The sequence below is a fragment of the Urocitellus parryii genome, chromosome 14 (genome assembly GCF_045843805.1).
Source record: "Urocitellus parryii isolate mUroPar1 chromosome 14, mUroPar1.hap1, whole genome shotgun sequence".
Lineage (NCBI taxonomy): Eukaryota > Metazoa > Chordata > Mammalia > Rodentia > Sciuridae > Urocitellus > Urocitellus parryii.
This window is the reverse complement of record NC_135544.1, coordinates 2,468,397-2,488,528: the sequence shown is the minus strand read 5'-3', so window position 1 is coordinate 2,488,528 and position 20,132 is coordinate 2,468,397. Positions and strand designations below refer to the sequence as shown.

General features: G+C 37.4%; 2 protein-coding genes across 6 annotated transcripts in view; one reads left to right on the top strand and one right to left on the bottom strand.

Annotated features, from left to right (window-relative positions):
- Window positions 1–9,023, top strand: part of Ppp2cb (protein phosphatase 2 catalytic subunit beta) — a 33,201-nt gene extending 24,178 nt beyond the window's left edge. For both annotated transcript variants that reach the window (XM_026414039.2, XM_077792552.1), the window contains 4 exons: window positions 1,845–1,934; window positions 2,493–2,654; window positions 4,697–4,815; window positions 8,283–9,023. In XM_026414039.2, coding sequence (XP_026269824.1) covers window positions 1,845–1,934; window positions 2,493–2,654; window positions 4,697–4,815; window positions 8,283–8,355 — 444 coding nt within the window. In that variant the 3' untranslated portion in view covers window positions 8,356–9,023. The remainder of the gene's footprint in view (window positions 1–1,844; window positions 1,935–2,492; window positions 2,655–4,696; window positions 4,816–8,282) is intronic.
- A 4,662-nt stretch (window positions 9,024–13,685) lies between these two features.
- Window positions 13,686–20,132, bottom strand: part of Ubxn8 (UBX domain protein 8) — a 36,631-nt gene continuing 30,184 nt past the window's right edge. For 3 of the 4 annotated variants that reach the window (XM_077792409.1, XM_077792407.1, XM_077792410.1), the window contains 2 exons: window positions 19,284–19,358; window positions 13,686–17,732 (listed from right to left, as the gene is read on the bottom strand). In XM_077792409.1, coding sequence (XP_077648535.1) covers window positions 17,565–17,732; window positions 19,284–19,358 — 243 coding nt within the window. In that variant the 3' untranslated portion in view covers window positions 13,686–17,564. The remainder of the gene's footprint in view (window positions 17,733–19,283; window positions 19,359–20,132) is intronic. The other variant, XM_077792408.1, reaches the window with a different exon arrangement.

The window sequence follows — 20,132 nt, the reverse complement described above, 5'->3', positions numbered from 1 at the left end:
ATTCCAGTTTTCTAGAAATTTCGCTGCAAGTATGAACTGATCTAAATTTAAAAATACAATAAAATTCTGGCAGTTCTTAAATTATAAAAGCCCAAAGTTGTCAAGGGTGTAACAGATACTCTGCTGACGAGAGTATAATTCAGTTATCACCTTCTATGTATAATCCTAACAACCCGTATTTTCTCAGCCATAATTTTGGGCACTGCAATATTTAAAATAATAACATTTTACCTAGACTTGCTAAAATGAAAGCATGAATTTATAAAATATTGAATAAGGTTTTTAATTTTTTAAATCAATAGTCTTAATGGACAAAATTATTTCAGGAAGAGAGCCTATCCGTATTGGTAGCATATCTCATTTTTCAGATAAGTACATAGGTGGAGCTTTTATATTAAATGCCCATCACCTACCAGCATCATCCAGACTCTTACTTGTAATGGGCCGATGATTTTTACTGTTAACAGTACTTTAAAGAAACAGAACAGTATACACATACCATTGATGACATTATTGTTTTAAAAATGTTACTGAAAGAATGTATATACCTCAGAAATAAAACAAATAGGTGTATTGAGTTTTTTAACAACAAGACAAGCTTACCTAGCAGGGAGATAGTATAGTGTTTGGTGTATTGTACCAAGATAACCAGGTCTAAGTACTTTTATAGATCAGTTCCACCAAACTTTTAGGGAATATATGATTTCTATGTTTCAGAGCTTGGTTGGTGGGGAGGGGATGAAGAGCCTTAAAACTTGTGCTGTATGCATAGTATAACCCCAGTAAACAACCAGATATGGCAAACACAGAAAAATAAAAATCAGATCAAAATTATTTGGGGAGGGGGGGAATGAAATGTCTGCAATTTAAAACTCAGTTTTAAAGAAAAATTATAGCATTAATTCTGGGATGTACTTATTATACTTAGTGAAATATTACAGACTTTCCCATCAAAATCAGAAAAATACTTACTAAAACCTATTGGGCATGGTTGTAAACACGTGTAATCCCAGCAACTCAGGAAACTGAGGCAGGAGGATAACAAGTTGAAGCCAGCCTGGCAGTATAGTGAGACCCTGTCTCAAAAAGAACTGGGAGTATAACTCAATGGTAGAACACCCCTAGGTGTTCAACCCCAGTACTACAAAAACAAACAAACAAAAAAATGCATTATTCTCCCTGATTCAGAATCCCTAGCAGATTGGTCCTGAAAATAGATTGTTCACAAAAACCAAAAACATTGTATTGCTCAATTTTGTTTTAGAAATCTAGCCAGTGCACTGAGCAGTAGAAAGAATTAAAAGGCATAACATTAAGAAGAAAAAATATATATTTTTACAAATAATGTGATTCTGTATTCAGAACATTTGATAAAACTGAAAAACTTTTGTAACCAAAACTAAGAATTAGTAGGAAGATTGTTGAAAGAGCCAGTTTTATACATCAGCAATAACCAACAGAAAATGTAATGGCCAGCATGAAAATGGGGATCATATTCACCAGAGAGAAAACACTATATAAAATACCTAGGATCGGGGCTGCTACAGTGCTTGCCTAACATGCAGAAGACCTTTAGGTTTGATGCCCAGCACTGCAAAACACAAGACACACATACACCCCTAGGATTATTAAATAAAAGATGGGAGAGACTGACTGAAATGTTAACAGTTCTAATTATGTGATTTTGGTTTTCCGTTGTAGTTTTTACATTTTCCACAGCAAATATTAACAGACTTTACTTTGAAGAGATATTAGGACTGACGTTGGTAATCATTATTTGCTCTTCATTGACATAGCAATTAGAAAAATAAATAACATTTTCCTTACTTTTAATTCAAAAACAGATATTCTGCCTCCATGGTGGCCTCTCTCCATCCATAGATACACTGGATCATATAAGAGCCCTGGATCGTTTACAAGAAGTTCCACATGAGGTAAACTTAGTTTTTGTATTAAAAAAAAAAAAAAAATGACCACCACATTGTGGGAAAGCTAAATATTAGACTGCCAATCCCTAAAAAACAAATGCCGAATGTCTTCTCTGATATAAGGGAGGTGACTCAAAACAGAGTAGGAAGGAAGAGCATGAGAAGATGATTACCACGAAACAAGGAAAAGAGATGGGAGGGAGAAAGGGAATTGCATGGAAGACGGAAGGAGACCCTCATGGGTTCACAAAATACATATACGATGGTGTGAGGGGGAAGGGAAGAAAAAAAAAGAGATAAGTGTCACAGTAGAATGGGTAGAGAATAGTGATGGGAGGGGAGGGGGGATAGGGAGGGCAGCAGAATACAACTGACGCTAGGATTGCTGTAGTATACATATGGATGTATAACTAATGTGATCCTGCAATTTGTACATGTGGAAAAATGAGAATTCATACCCCATTTGAATCAAATGTGTGATATGTCAAGATCATTGTATTGTCTTGAGCAACTAATTAAAAAAATAATAATAATTTATAATATGTATTTAATTTTCTTGACCAGGGCCCAATGTGTGATCTGTTATGGTCAGATCCAGATGATCGTGGTGGCTGGGGTATTTCACCACGTGGTGCTGGCTACACATTTGGACAAGACATTTCTGAAACATTTAACCATGCCAATGGTCTCACACTGGTTTCACGTGCTCACCAGCTTGTAATGGAAGTATGTACTTTTCCTACAGGATGATCTTTATTTCAGATAATATTAATATCTGTAATAAGGTTTCAATATTAGCATTTAGGAAACATTCCTTATTTATTTTAGCAAAGAGGAAAGTTGGCCAGAACAAAATGATAATTCAGTTTTGAAACTGAGACTTAGAGAAAAATTGTAACAGTAGTACCCTAAAGTTGTGTTTCACCCTTCAGAGTGCTAAATATAAATGTTTTACTATATTTGCTTTATTTTCCCTTTCCTTTTCCCTCCTCTTACACTATTTTTTTTCTGAACCATTTAAATGTTAGGTATAGACAAATTACCCCCAAATTTTCTTGTGGTTTGTTGTTGTTTTAAATTAAGGACATTCTCTTATATAACCAAAAGTATAGTTATTATAGTCAGGAAATCAGTACTGGTATAGTGCTATTGACTAATAAACATTGTAGTCAAATTTTGCTAATTATGTCTGTCACCCAGTGTCCTTTAGCAACATTTAATTTTTGCATATGTGCATATCTAAGATCACGTTTGCATTCAATCTCCTTTGGTTGGGAAATAATTCCTTAGATTTTCTTTGTTTTGTGTGATCTTGACATTTTGTAGTAGTACAAGCAATTTATTTTACAGAAATCTCTCTTAGTTGAGATTTGACTGATGTTTACTTGTGATCATAGATTCAGGATGAGCACTTTTGGCAGCTATACTGCAGAAAGACATTGTGTCCTCTGTGCCTCTTAACCAAGGGGTCATGAAATCTATTTGTCCCATTGCTGGTGGTGTTAAACTGATTACTTAGTTCAGGTGACCCCTGCCTGATTTCTCCACTGTATCATTACTACTTTGTTAACTACTAAAGGACTAGAAATATAACCACTCCAAATCAGTAGGGAATGGTTTCAGGATGTTAGAACAAAACATTACTAACCTAGTAGAGACACATAGAGGGCAGGAATATGATAAAGAACATAAATTCATGGGGCAAAAATAAATCTAATTGTGTCAATAATCATAAGAAGTATAAATAGACTAAAACTTTCTTGCCTAAAAGACTATCTATTTACAACTAAAAAATGATATTCCCAGATTGGATAAATAAATCAAAATTTAGCTGTTATCTGGGACTTGCCGAAAAACATTACAAGCTAGAGGTAAGGAATGGGAAATGGTGTATATCAAGTAGATAATATCCAAAATACAGCCAATAATATGAATCAGAATAGACTCTAAGGTAAAAAGTATGATTAGGAATAAAACAAGGTCATTATTGATGAAAATTGGCCCAGAAGAAAAAGTTTGCATTTGCCTAATAATAGCTTCAAAATATATAAACCAGGGGCTGGGGATGTGGCTCAAGCGGTAGCGTGCTCGCCTGGCATGCGTGCGGCCCAGGTTCGATCCTCAGCACCACATACCAACAAAGATGTTGTGTCCGCCGATAACTAAAAAATAAATAAATAAATATTTAAAAAATATATATATATATATATAAACCAAAAATTGATGAAGTTTATGAGGGAATCTGTCATCTTTTTTACTACATTTTTTAAATTGATGTATTATAGTTGTACCTAATAGTGGTATTTGTTGCTACATATTGGGAATCTCATATTTGTGGAAGAAGTTTCAGTATACACCCGAAGATATGTAGCGTAGATAAGGAAATCTACACAGTTCTGGGCCCAGCAGTTGTACAGTATTCTGTGTAGGTACAAAAATTTAAAGATGAAGCCAGGTGTGCTGGCACATACCTGAAATCCCACGAGGCTGAAATAAGATCCTGAGTTCAAAGCCAGCCTCAGCAACTTAGTGAGGTACTAAGCAACTCAGTGAGACTCTGTCTGTAAGTAACAAAAAAGTGCTGGGGATGTGGCTCAGTGATTTAAGTGCCTGAGTTCAATCCTTGGTGCCAAAAAAAAGAAAAAATTAAAGATGAGAATAATGTAAGGTGGTAGAGGTGACTACATATCCACAGAGAGAATTTGTAATTTTTTTATTTCTCTATTTCAAGATAATTTTATAATGAAATATTATTTTTTGTCCTGCAGGGATATAATTGGTGCCATGATCGGAATGTGGTTACCATTTTCAGTGCACCCAATTACTGTTACCGTTGTGGGAACCAGGCTGCTATCATGGAACTAGATGACACTTTAAAATATTCTTTGTAAGTAACTTTAAATTTTAATTGTATAGAGCTGGGGATATAGCTCAGTTGGTAGAGTGCTTGCCTTGCATGCACAAGGCCCTGGGTTCAATCCCCAGCACCAAAAAAAAAAAAAAAAAAATGTATAAAAGCACTTTTTTAAAAGAAAATTCGTTAATGTAGCTATTAAAAATAGAGGTAGATGAGTTCTGCTTCTGAAATGGTACAATGAGAAGTGTGGTAAACCTCCCCAATAAAAAAAACAATGAGAAACTGGAGGAAAAAACTTATTTTCTTTTTGGTATAGGAGATCAAACCCAGGGTCTTGCACATGCTAGGCAAGCACTATACCCCCAGCTCAGGAAATTGTTTTTTTAAATATTGGGGCTGGGGTTGTAGCTCAGTGGTAGAGCTCTTCTTGCCTTGCATGTGTGAGACATTGGGTTTGACTTAGCATCACATAAAAATAAATACATAAATAAAATAAAGATATTGTGTCTGTTTACAACTGAAAAATATTTTTTAAAATATTGCTTAAAGTATAAATGTAACATTAAATATAGAAGCAATATATAATAAAAAACATAAATATATTTCTAAAAATTATTTAGTTTTTGGAAATTGTCCTAAGAGATTACAGTAAATAGAGAAACAGTTAAGATCTACTAAATCTCGGAGGTTGTGGCTTTGAGCCATTACATGCTCCTTCCCCTGCTCCCACATCCCTCTTATAGAAACTACTCTAGTTGCTTTACTCTGGGTTAGTATAGTCAAGAAGTTGAGGGCATCCCCTTCTGCAGATTCCATTCTAGGCTTATGATCTCATTTCAGCACCAACATATCCCACCTGCCTTTGTCCTGGGTTGCAGATGTTCTACTCATGATGGGTGAAGTTTAGTGACTGAGACTCCTTCCACAACCATTTCTAGGGTGAAAGCTCTATTCCAGACATGGATAGAAGGCTGAGAACACTGGGTTTCCAGTTGTTCTTGCCATGGTACCTGCTTACAAATCAGGAGTTGTCTCACAAGCAGGCCATCCCTATTGGCCTGCTATCCATCTGTTTTCCCCCCTCCCTACAGTAACAGAAGTTCTGCTCAGGGTGGAGAGACAGACCAAAAAAAGTTGCTCAGCTCTTGTCTGAGAGAACTAGCCCTGCTTGGAATTCTCCATCCTCTATTCTAAGTCTCTGAATCCTTTGTCAAAAACAATGAATATCATGCTGGAGACCAAGGAAAAGAACTTTCATAGTTCCTACCATACTTACAATAATAAGCTAAAGAGCAGAGTAAGAAGTTTAATAGATAAAAGTAGGAAAGGAGATAGCCAAGAAAAGCTCGGCTGGGTTTGGGGATGTGGCTCAGTGGCTAATCACCCTGGGTTCCATCCCTGGTCCCAGCTTGGCTGGGATCACAGTCTGTTAGCACTATGAGGCCAGAAGGCTATGCACATATACTAACTGCAACCTCTTAGGAGCAGAATATGGCGAGGGTTATTCCAAGCCACACATAGTGAGTTAATTAGTGTCCCCTCTAAAATTCATGTCTCCAATTATGGTAATATTTGGGAATAGGGTCTTTGCAAATATAATTTTAAAATACAGACATACTAGATTCTTCTCAGAGGAAAAGAAACACAGACACATAGGTGAGAAGCCACATGACATCAGACGAGAAGCAACCTATCTATAAGCCAAAAATTTTATCTACCAGAAGAAAAGCCAGGGAAAAACAGGAATAATGTTTCCACAGGGTCTTCAGTGGATGGTCAGCCAATACCTTTATTTCAGACTCTACCATCCAGAACTCTGGGAGAATAAATCTCTGTTGTGGTTATTTGTTCTGAGAAAATATTAGAAAGGTCAACAAAGTACGTGTGTCTACTAGGGGCTTAAACATAACCTTTACTGGCTAAACAAGTTTCTCTGGCCTTGGAATACATTTTAGGAAGCCAGGCTTTAAAATAAAATCGTACTTTATCCTTTGCAGTCTTGAAGAGAGTACATGCTTAAGGTCACATCCTCTCAGGACTGATTGGAAAAGGAAAATCCAAGTGAGACTGAATCTCAGGAATGCAAATTTGGGTTGGACGTGGTGGCACATGCCTGTAATCCCAGTGGCTGGGGAGGCTAAGGCAGGAAGATCGCGAGTTCAAAGCCAGCCTCAGCAAAAACAAGGCACTGAGCAACTCAGTGAGACCTGTCTCTAAATAAAATATAAAATAGGGCTAAGGGTGTAGCTTAGTGGTCGAGTGCCCTGAGTTCAATCCCCTTACCCCTCCCCCCAAAAAAATCCAAATTTGGGCCAGGCGAAATAGCACATGCCCATAATCCCAGTAACTCTGGATGCTGAGGCAGGTGGATTTCGAGTTCAAAGCCAGCCTAAGCAACTTAGCAAGACCGTGTCTCAAAATTTTAAGAAAGGGCTGGGAATGTAGGTTAGTGGTTAAGCACCCATGAGTTCAGTCTCCAGTACTCCCCCCCACCCCCGCAAAAAAAGAATGTAAACTTGTTTCAAAACATGAAAAAAAAAAATTAGTCCAGGGCTGGGGTTGTGGCTCAGTGGTAGAGTGCTCACCTAGGTTGCATGAGGTACTGGGTTTGATCCTTGGCAACACATAAAAATGAAATAAAGATATTGTGCCTACTTACAACTAAAAAGTAAATATTTTAAAAATAGTAGTCCATATTAACTTTTAAAATATTTTTGTAGTAGATGGAAACAATAACTTTATTTAATTTTTATGTGTTTGCTGAGGATTGAACCCAGTGCCTCACACATGCTAGGCAAGCACTCTACCAACTGAGCTACAACCCCAGCCCCATTCTGTATTAATATTAAAGACAAAAACCAAATGACCATTTTAGTAGAGGCAGAAAAATCACTTTATAAAACCCAGAGTCCTTTCAAAATAAAAATACTCAATATACAGCCAGGCAAGGTGGTACACACCTGTAATCCTAGCTCCTCAAGAAACTGAAACAGGAGGATCACAAGTTGGAGGCCAGCCTGGGCAACTTAGACTGTCTCAAAAAAATTAGGGGTGTAGCTCAATGGTAGGGCCCTTACCTAAGGCCTTGCACAAGGCCCTGGGTTTGATCCCCAGTACTGCAAAAATAAATAAATAAAACTAGTAATTTCTCAACCTAATAAAGGTATCATATTTAATATAGAAAAAACAGTTCTTCCCCCACTAGCATCAGTAGTGAGAGAAGCATGTCCAATCTTACTATATATCCATTTAACTGATACAGATCTTTTTTTTGCCAGGCACTGAAACAGACATTTTATTTGTTTAAATTTTTACTGTGGCTCTGTGAACTGGTAACATAGTTACTACCATCTACAGTGAAGTGCCCAGGGCCATTCCAGCTACATGTGTAGTAGAGAGCCAGGACTATTATTTCCATCAGGTGTCTTGTTCTTTATTGGTTGGTTTGTTTGCAAAGTCAAATACTTCAATGATTTATTTTCTTCTGCCATTTATAGTCTTCAGTTTGACCCAGCACCTCGTCGTGGAGAGCCTCATGTTACCCGGCGCACCCCAGACTACTTCCTGTAAATTCCTCCTGGGAAAACCTGCCTTTGTATGTGGAAGTATACCTGGCTTTAAAAAAAAAAAATTATATATATATATGTATATATATACATGTATATATATACACATATATATTTAAAAACAGAAAAAGCAACAGTAGTAATCTGTGTGTTTCTGTAACAAATTGTGACCTGTCTTTGGCATTAAACCACATCATGGACCAAAATGTGCCATACTAATGATGAGCATTTAGCACAATTTGAGGCTGAAATTTAGTACACTATGTTCTAGATTGTTCAGTCTAACAGTATGCCTGCTGTATTTGTAGTAACCATTTTCCTCTGGACTATTCAAGCAAAAAAGGTAACTAACCACATCTTCTCTGCGCTTACTTGGAAATTTTAGTTTTAGTGTTTAACTGGCATGGATTAATAAGAGTTGGAGTTTTATTTTTTGTGAAAAATTTCACAAGCTGACTTCCACTTAATCCATTACCCTTTATTTTATTGAAATGTATAATTAACTTAACAAAGAAGTCTTCTTGGGAGTATGTTGTCATAACATTAGATTTCCCTTCATTTAAACTAAATTACTGTTTTATGTTGATCTGCATATTTCTGTATATTTGTCATGACAGTGCTTGCATCCTATTTGGTGTACTGAACAAATAAACTTTCCATTTTAAACAAAAACATTGGTTTAACTGTGATGAGCATTAAATGGAAGTTTCACTGTTTTGAAATTTGATATGAAATCTCTTGTAGTAAACAGTTCTATCGAGGTAATTTAATGTTCTTGTATAGTTTATTTTCAGAAAAGAATCCAAACATTAGCTCATATCTTAGACCATTAAAAAGCCATTTTTATTTTTAAACATTATTAGATAATTTATATTAATATATTCAACCACTTCAAGTACAAAATATAAATTTTATGTTGTAACTAAAGAATATGCTATGACTAGGGAAAATTTTTAATACTGAAATGTTTTGAACTAGAAACAAATAAATTGGTATCTGAAAGAATTTAGTATTAGTAGTAAGAGATGGTACTGTTCAGATATATAAATTGCAAATCCTTTTTAAAGGGGAGAGTATGGAATCAGTGGTTGAGAGAGAATGGAAGATGACACATAGAATCAGTTGTTGAGAGTGAATGTGCGAGATGGCACAAAGGGGAAGAAACTCCACTATTTTTTTTAGAAGAAAATTAGCTGATGGAAATAAGTATAAACATCTCAAAATCACAGTCAGTGTAAATGGACTGAATTAAATAAATAGACTTGGAGACAATATTTTAGAGTATATCAGTACATATAAAATTACCTGATTTCTAAACCTCAATATGTTTTGTGTGGTTTCATTGTGTACCCCAAAATTCACGTGTTGGAAACTTAATCCCCAATGCAATAATGTTAAGGGGGGGGGAACAAGTTCAGTCCTCCCTTGCTCTGAGATCTTATGCCCTTCAGCCTTCCTCCATGGAATGACAAAAGGCAGCCCTCATCAGATGCCAGCCCCTTAATCTTGGACTTCCCAGCCTCCAGAACTGTAAGAAAGAAATCTGGTTTTTATAAATTATTTAGTCTCAGGTATCCTGTAGCTCACAGAACAGACTAAGATAAAATTGATACTGAGAACTGGGATTGTTGCAAAAACATACCTGAAAATGTAGAAAGTGGTATCCTTTGAACAAGATAGAGTCTGATGCTAGACATGGTGGTGCAGGGCTGTAATCCCAGCGGCTAAGGAGGCTTAGGGAGGAAGATTGTGAGTTCAAAGCCAGCCTCAGCAACTTAGTGATGCCCTAAGCAACTCAGCAAGAGCCTGTCTCTAAATAAAATATTTTAAAAGGGCTGAGGATATGATTTAAGTGCCCCTGGGTTCAATTCCCAGTGTTAAAAAAAAAAAGTCTGAAAGATTTTGAGGGGCATCCTAGAAAAAGGCTAGATTGTTATAATCAAAGCTTTTTTAAATAAATGTTTTTAGTTGTTGTTGGACCTTTAATTTTTATTTATTTATATGTGGTGCTGAGAATGGAACCCAGTGCCTCACACATGCTAGGCAAGCACTCTACCCACTGAGCCACAACCCCAACACCCAGAATCACTCTTAAAGCTCTGATATAGGCTGGGTTCAATCCTCAGTACCACATAAAAAAAAAAAAGGTACTGTGTCCATCTACAACTAAAAAAAATTAAAAAGTGACTCTGGTAAGAGCTCAGAAGAAAAAATGTGGGGAGAGTCTGAAACTTCAATTACTTAAGTGATCATAGAATATTGGTAAAATTATGGAAAGTAAAGCCATTCTGATGAGGTTTCTGATTAAAATGAAGAGCAAGCTATTGGAAATTTGAATAAAGTCTATTTTTAATATAAATTTGCTAATAACGTGGCCAAATTGTCTCTCTGCTCAAGGTCTTCATAGAAGACAGAATTCAAGAACAATGAACTAGGATATCTGGAAGGAATTTCTAAACAAAATGATTAAAGGAGCTGTGTGCTTGCCTTCTTGGAGTGTGATTTTGAGATGTCCTTTACTATTGTTTCTTATAGGCAGCATGTTTCGGTGTTTTGTTTGTTTTGTTTGTTTGTTTTTTTTATTTTTTTTTTTGATCCAGTACTCTTTGCTTTTAACTGAGGATATGTAGATTATATTTGCATTTAATATGATTATTTGTATGGTAAGGTTTTAACCTGTCATTTTGATGTTTTCTCTTTATCCCATTCTTCTGAACTTTTTGGATTAATTTAATATTTTTTTATTCTGTTTATCTCCTTTTGGGCTAAGTATACCTCTTTGGTTTTTATTGTTTTTGTTGTGATACTGAGTATTGAACCCAGAGGCACTTTACTCCTGAGCTCCATTTCCAGCCCTTTTTTTAAATTTGAGACTGAGTCTTAAGTTGGTTAGGGCCTCACTTGCTAAATTGCTGAGGCTGGCCTCAAATTTGCAATTCTCCTGCCTCAGCCTCCTGAGTTTCTTGAGATTACAATTGTGCACCACTGCCCCCACTCCCAACACTGTGGTTTTGCTTTTTTGTTTTTTTTAAGAAGTTGCCTTATGATTTGTGGCATGCTACTTTTTTTTTTTGGTTTGGACAGTGTCTTAATAAGTTGCTGAAGCTAGCCTCAAACTTGCAGTCTTCTCTGGCTCAGCCTCCCACATTGATGGAGTTCCAGATAATGTGCCACACCAAGCTCAGCTTCATGGCAAACAGGTGTTTTTTTTTTTTAACTTTTTTTTTTTTTTTTTTTGGTGGCGGGGGTTGGGGGGTTGGGGGGGTGGATACCAGGGATTGAACTCAGGAGCACTCGACTACTGAGCCACATCCCCAGTCCTGTTTTGTATTTTATTTAGACAAACAGTCTCACTGAGTTGCACCTCGCTTTTGCTTAGACTGGCTTTGAACTCACATTCCTCCTGCCTTGGTTTTTTTTCTTTTTGAGAGTGGGTGTGGTAGCTATATATGTAAGTACTAGCCTGAGAGGTGTGAGTGGGGGTTATGTGTATGTTTGGGTCATATTTTAAGAAGAAACTGCTGTCACATTTTATTTCTCCATTCCTGGGTCTGAATATGTGGCACACACACACACACACACATATTATTTTGTTTTAAAAAATATTTAGTTGTAGATGAACACAGTATCTTTATTTCTATGTGGTGCTGATCAAACCCAGTGCCTCACATGTGAGGCAAGCACTGTACCACTGAGCTGCAGCCCCAGCTCTGTAGTATATATTTTTTAACAATATAGTCTACCTTTAAGCGGTATCACACCAGTCCACAAGACCTTCTAATCGTATACCTCCCAACTTAGTGCCATTGTTGTCATACATTTTGAATTTACATATATTAAAACCCATATTTGGGGTTGGGGATATAGTACAGTTGGTACAGTGCTTGCCTCACATGCACAAGGCCCTGGGTTTAATCCCCAGCACCACAAAACAAACAAAAAAAAACCAGTATTTTTTCTTCCTTTTTTGTGGTGTAGGGATTGAATACTGGGCCTCATGCATGCCACTAAATAAACCCTCAAACCCTGAAATACACCCTCCAACCCTGAAAATTATCTTTTGAAGAGATTAAAAATAAAAACTTTCATATATTTGCTCATGTAAAATATGTACTTTTTCCAATGCTTTTAATTCCTTAATGTAGATATCTACTTTTATCTGGTTGTTGTCTTTTGCTATAGGACTTAAAATGTTTTTTAATAGTATAATCTGCTGGCAATTGATTCCTTAGGATTTTTTTTAATGTCTTTAAAATATTTATTTCATGTTCATTTGTGAAACATTTTCACCAGGTATAAAGTTGTCATTGTAGAATCAGAGCCCATAGCCTCAAATGGTTCCCTTGTGCTGAGGGCAGGTATTGGAGTCCTAGGTTATTCTCTGGTGCTACTGCTCCCCCTTCAGCTTCTAGCTTCCCCCGCACACCTGCATCATAGAGAGGTGTCTGTCTCTTATCCAGTTGCCCCAGCAGCATACACTGCATAGGCTGCTTGTAAGAGCAGATAAGATTCTCTACTGTCCAAATTCAGTCTTAGGTGGACCTTTGTGCTTTTGACTTCTGAAGGGAAGTTTTTGTCAGCATTCTTGCTTCTCTTACCTGTGGCAGCCAAGCTCTGCTTTGGCTCTGTAGTTGGTATGAGACGAGTTTTCTATCCCACCTCCAGCAATGGTAGACCTATGTTTGATGTTCGTGGTTAACCCTCTTTCCAGGATAGAGAATCCTTGCATCTCCCCTTCTCTCAGCAGTAATAAATCGTTGCCTGAGTACTTCAAGAGGCAGATGGACTTCGATTCTATTTCTCCAGAAACAGTAAGTCAGCCAGTGCACTGATGGTCATAATGCTTGCAGTACCTTCCCCAGCAGGTTGAGAGAAGGGTCTGGGGAATCTGGAGCTTTGGTGAAACCTGATCTGATGGAGCAAAGCCTTCTGAGTGGGATTTCCCTTTGTATCTTGGGCCCACAGCCAGGACTGGCTTCAAATTCAGTTTAATGTCTGCTGTTGCCATCTTGAAACTCTTCATATTTGAGCAAGGGTTTCCACATTTTCATTTTGTACCAAGGCCTGCAAATTAAATAGCTAGTTCTTTTCAACCTGATCTAGTAGTCCAAGCTTGCCTTTAAAAATTCTAAAATCTTGCTGGATGTGATAGTATGCGCCTGTAATCCCAACTACTCAGGAGGCTGAGGTGGGAGAATCACTTGAGTGGACAAATTCAAGACCAACCTGCAACATAGAACTTAATCGCAACATATAAACAAGCATTTTTTTTTTAATATTTTATTTTTTAGTTTTCGGTGGACCCAACATCTTTGTATGTGATGCTGAGGATCGAACCCGGGCCACACGCATGCCAAGTGAGCGCGCTACTGCTTGAGCCACATCCCAGCCCCAAACAAGCATGTTTTTAAAAGTTAAAAATCTTAGCTTGTATAGTAGCTACTCATGTTCTTTTCCAAAAGGAACACAGTTCCTGTGTCCTGTCTTTCCTTGAATTCTTTGGAAGTAGTTTACACAATTGCTTTGCAGCCTCAGCTCAGAGCTCAAAAACGTTATGACTTTGTATATCATCCAGCTGTTCCCTGATTTTAGAGTAGGAGCAATATTCTTCATAGCTTCCCATGTCCTAAGCACAAATCCAAAATGCTGTATGATTTAGAAATTGTGTTTAGGATCTGTTTCAACTAGCAATTAACTGATAAAATTTAGTTCCTACCTTTTAAAGAATTTCACATTTAAAAAAAATTTCCTTCAGGAAAAGGTATTATGGTTTTTATTTTCCCTTTGCCACACAACAAACTATATTGTAGTGTCACTGTCAGAACCTAAAATGACTTTATATGTTAATAACATGACTATTGAGTTAAGCTTAGACGAGGACTACCCACATCATTACAATGAAGGAGGAAGTTTACAAAATAAAGCATGATGTATGATGAAAGGACAAAATTTTCTAAGAATCTCTGGCCTCAACATTAGAGAAGCTGAGTTTGAGTTCATATAGTTAATGTCTCAGCAACTACCAGGGGCTTTCACTATTAACCTCAATACACTCTCACCTGACCACTTCGTATACTGTTTTGGAAGTACTCAGAAGCATATTTAATGTACTTAAGATGTAGCTTTTACATTTTGTTTTACTTCACTGAAGCATATTATTAAAAACTTTAGTAAGACAGGCTAAGTTAAAATAGGATTTGAGTTATTTTCCTTTCGACATTCAAAAAAACCAAAGCTTTAGTAAGTCACAGTTTCTCATAGGTCGCGTGACAAGTTTACAAATTCATGGGATCCTTTTTTAATCTTAAAGCCTATTAAGACCTTTTAACATTCAAATCATGGAAAATTTTATAGAACGTATAAAAGGATCCCATATACTTTAGTTTTAATATTATCTGTACCCCTACCTATTCACCCCACTCCTGATTATTTTGAAGCCATTTTTTACCCATAGTTTCTATCATATTCTAGAATATATATTTATTTTTTTAGTATCAGGGATTGATCCCAGAGGTACTTAGCCACTGAGCCACATATCCTCCCTCCCACCCCCATTTTTGTCCATTTTGAGGCAGGGTCTGTTCCTTAGGGCCTCACCAAGTTGCTGAGGCTGGCCTTGAACTTTACTTTTTTTTTTTTATAATATTTCTGTTGACAGACCTTTATTTTATTTATTTATATGTGGTGCTGAGAATCGAACTCAGTACCTCACACATGCTAGGCAAGTGTTCTTATCACTGAGCCACAACCTCAGCCCTGGCCTCAAACTTTTGATCCTCCTGATTTAGATCCTGTGTTGTTGGGATTACAGGCATGTACCACTAGCTAGTATATACCTTTAGAAATAAGGATTCTCTCTTCCCACTTACCTTTCCTCCTCCTCCTTCCCCATACTCTTGTCACACCTACAAGAAATTAATGATTTTTTTCCACCTCATTGCTAGATGGCTATGGGTCATCAGTAGTTCCATCTCCCTGTATTAAGAATACTGCTGGGGCTGGGGCTGTACCTCATTGGTAGAACGCCTGCCTAGCCTGTGTGAGGCACTGGGTTCAATCAATCCTCAGTACCACATAAAAATGAATAGAAGTATTGTGTCCATCTACAACTAAAAATTTTTTTTTAAATGGCTTTTGTAACCAAGGAAACAATTAAGTATCTCTATTTTTAGCCTTTTAGTGTTGCACGAAACTGTAAATGTTGTGTTAAAATGTCTGAATTGGGCAGTTGGGCATATAATCCCAGCAACACTGCAGAATGCAGGAGGATCCCAAGTGTTGAACAACTTAGTGAGACCCTGTTTTTTTTTTTTTGTTTTGTTTTTTAATATTTATTTTTTAGTTGTAGTTAGACACAATAACCTTTATTTTTATGTGTTGTTGAGGATTGAACCCAGGGCCCCGCACGTGCTAGACAAGCACTCTACCCCTGAGCCACAGTTGCAGCCCAATGAGACCCTGTTAAAAAATAAAAAGGTCTGGGTGTAGCTCAGTGATAGAATATGCCAGGGTTCAGCTCCACTTTATCACTACCCCTCCCCCGAAAAAGAATGTCTGCATTACCATGCCAAGAAATAGCCCTGAAGATTTTTGTGTTAGAGATTGGGGTGATGGCCTGGCATGGTGGTGCACACCTATAATCCCAGCTGTTCCAAAAGCTAAAGCAGGAGGATTTGGAATTCAAACAACTTAACAAAGACAACTTGGTGGGACCTTGACTCTAAATAAAATACATAATAGGGCTGGGCATGTAACTCAGTGGTGGAGTGCCCAAGTTCAACCCCCAGTACCAAAAAAAGAAATTGGGTCAATGAAGCCAGGCACAGTGGTTCATGCCAGTAACAATAGTGACATGGAAGATAAGGCTAAGGCAGGATAGATAGCAAATTCAATGGCAGCCTCAGCAACCTAGCAAGACCCTGTCTCAAAAGGGACTGAGGGTTGGGTGTGATAGTTCATGCCTGCAATCCCTCCAACTTGGGAGACGCAGAAGAATTACAAGTTGGAGACCAGCCTCAGCAATTTAGTGAGATCCTTCTCAAAACAAAAAATAAAAAGGGCTGGGGACATAGCTCAGTGGTTAAGTGCCCCTGGGTTTAATCCCCAGTACCAAAAATAATAAAAGGGACTGAAGAAGTAACAGTAATAAAGCATCCCTGGGTTCAATCTCCAGTGTGGGGGGAGGGGAGGATTATTCTAGGCCCTGGGGGCAGGGTATAGCAGAGTTTTGATTCTCCTCAGCTTCCTAAGCCACTGGCATTAGAGAGTGCCACTGTTGTTACAGTTTAATACAAGGAAAAATTGGACTTTGAAGTTTTGACATTTTTAATTTTGAGAAATACAACAGAGTAAACATTCCAACTTATAAGGTTTTGAAAGGTTTGATTGGATTGTGAAATATATTCATTGTGGCTGGGGGTATAACTCAGTTGGTGGATTGCTTGCCTCACATGCACAAGGCTCTGGGTTCAATCCCCAGCACAAAAAAAAAGAAAGAAAGAAATATTCATTGTGTGGTAAAATGGATTGAAGAGAAAGAAACTAAAGGCCTATGACTTTGGGTTTTGTTTTTTTTTTTTTTTTTTGGGGGGGGGGTTGGTACCAGGGATTGAACCCCCAGGAGTGCTTAACCTCTAAGCCACATTATTAGCCTTTTTATTTTTTACTTAGAGACAGGGTCTCGCCAAGTTGCTTACCACCTCACTAAATTGCTAGGCTGGTCTTGAATTTGCAATCTTCCTGCCCATCCTCCCGAGTCGCTGGAATTACAGGCAGGCACCACCACATCCGGCTTCCTGACTGGTTTTTTTTAAGTTTTTAATTGATTTTTTTTTAATTTCTTTACATACATGACAATAGTGGAATGCATTACATTCATAATTATCCATTCACAGCACAATGTTTCGTAACTCTGTTTTTAACATACTGAGAAATGATATGAAGTAGGAAAATATAAATTATTGTGTCCCTTATAATATACATTTTTTACCTTATTCAGTACATTATAGATGGCACATTCTACAAATCATGATATAAAGAGAACAATTCTTTTTTAAATTTTATGTCAATTATTTTTCCATGGATAACAACATTAGTGTTCACTGCCTTGAGCTCAATCAAGGTATGGCATGATTTTAATGTGGATCCTTTATTGTCCTGTCAAGGTCATGGCATAACTGATTTTAAGTAGAACAGGTAGTTTTCATTTCTTTACTAGTTGCTCTGCTCTTTCTCTTCCACATTAAGTACAGTATCCACGGTTATTCCTATATCCGCCAGTGACCTATCTCGCTCCACTTCTAGTGGCCTTCTGGGAAAGGATGTGGAAAGGCCATATAGGGATGTATGGTACCCAGTTTTCATCATCCAGTCAAGTAAGACCTAGAAGATAAAAAGCTTAGACATTATCGAATATTGTACACACTTATGGTCCTCCAGAACACTATGACATTTTATAGTTATGTCGCTGTGAAATTATGTCCTTAGGAGTAATGATACAGAACTTTCAGGGTTGGGGTTGTAGCTCAGTGGTGAAGTGCTTCCCTCGAATGTGTGAGACACTGGGTTCAATCCTCAGAACCACATAAAGATAAATAAACAAAAGTATTAAAAACAGGGGCTGGGGATGTGGCTCAAGTGGTAGCGCGCTCGCCTGGCATGTATGCGGCCCGGGTTCGATCCTCAGCACCACATACCAACAAAGATGTTGTGTCCGCCGAGAACTAAAAAATAAATATTAAAAAAAATTCTCTCTCCTCTCTCACTCTCTCTTTAAAAAAAAAAAAAGTATTAAAAACAAAAATAAATCTTAAAAAAAAAAAAGAACTTTCAAAGATATTTCCTTTCTAGAGTTTAAAGGAAATTTAGTTCATGAATTTTGAGATGTGAATAACTTCTAATACCTTTTGTTCCAGAAGAGGTATAGGGACTAATGGCATTTAACAACTGAGATACTTAAGTTAGGAAAGCCTCATTCACACATATAGAATGGAAAGAGGATTCAATAAATAGGTTAAGAATAAAATATTAGCCAGGCACAGTGGCACATGCCTGTGATCCTACCAACTCTGGAAGCTGAGGCAGAAGGATCACAAGTTCAAAGCCAGCCTTAGTGAGTCCTTGTCTCAAAAATAAAAAGCACTAGCTGGGCGCAGTGACGCATGCCTGTAATTCCACAGGCCAGAAGGCTGAAATAAGGAGCCAGCCTCAGCAAAGGTGAGGCACTAAGCAACTCAGTGAGACCCTGTTTCTAAATAAAATACAAAATAGGGCTGGGAAGTGGCTCAGTGGTAGAGTGCCCCTGGTTTCAATTCTTAGTACTAAAACAAAACCAAAGGGATGTAGCTTATTAGTATAGCATACGCCTAGCATGAAACCCAGGGTTTCATCCCCAGCCAAAAAGGCCTCCAAAAAAAACAAAATAAAAATAAAGTTATAGTAAAGGGAATAACTTAAAATTTTAATACAGAGGGCTGGGGTTGTAGCTTAGTGGTAGAGCACTTACCTAGTATGTGTGAAGCACTGGGTTTGATTCTCAGCACCACATATAAGTAAGTAAATAAAAATAAAGGGCCATCGACAACTAAAAAATTGTTAAACAAAAAAAAAAAAAATTGAGGGGCTGGCTTTTGTTTCAGGGGTAGAGCGCTTGCCTAGCATGTGCAAGTCTGATCCTCAGCACCACATAAAAATAAATAAAATTAAGGTATTGTGTCCAACTACAACTAAAAAAACAAATATAAAAAAAATTGAATGCAGAGATCACAATTCAAAGAAGCCTACCATGTCTACATATCTCAAAATCTGCCAATGTCGAGTACCTACAAATGTTCTTTATCCTTATCTGATGGGAATATCAGATGACAGCGTGATAACTCCCCTGATATTTGCCAAATTCAAGAAAAATATTCCTCATAATGCAAACATCCTCACCTGTGAACTCCAAGACTTAAAAAACCTTCTCCTCAGGACTTTCCCACCTAGACATCGGAGAGCAACAGTAACTACCTGAGAAATAAAAATGTTCAGATAAGAATTCCAATTTTTAAAAAATCAAATCCATAGCTCTTTAAGATTCCAAAATTACTACTAAGAAACACATGTTATTATAAAAATCCACATGGAGATTTGCAGGAACTTGCAACATCAAGGTCCAGATAAATTTCCCCCAAACATGAAAATAATTCTTCTAAAACTGAAAAATAAACATCTTTCTACTAATAAGGAAGTGAAAGCCTTCCAAGAGGACACCAGAGACCAAGTGCTTTTTTCTGGCCAAATACTATCAAGATTGTAGCTTGTTTGAAAAGTAACCGAACAAACCAAGAAGACCTAGTGCCACTTTCTCAATGTACAGACAAGAAAACACTACCTGGAAGGAAACAAAAAGTTGCCTGCACACTCTGATACTATAGGCCACACACTGTCTGTCCATCCTCCCAAGAAAAGTGAGAGTGTTTGAGCAGCTCCAGCTTTTCTTCATCTACTGAATTCCCTCTGTGATCATCCCTTTAATAAAGCACTTAGGCAGTTAAAAAGAGCTTGGAAACTGCTAGTATATTAAAGGCCATCATAAAAAGAGAAGACAATGATTAGTAACTTATACTGAAGTTCATTATGTACCTGCCGGTTTCTCAAAATTGCCAGGAAACCCTTTCTTGTAACCAGCATCATTAACTGTTCTGAGAGCTACTGGGCATCATGTTATGTATAAATGTGGTTTTAGAGCAGCACACCTCCCCATCTCAGGAGACCCATGCTAGAAAATGCATCCACTGAGCT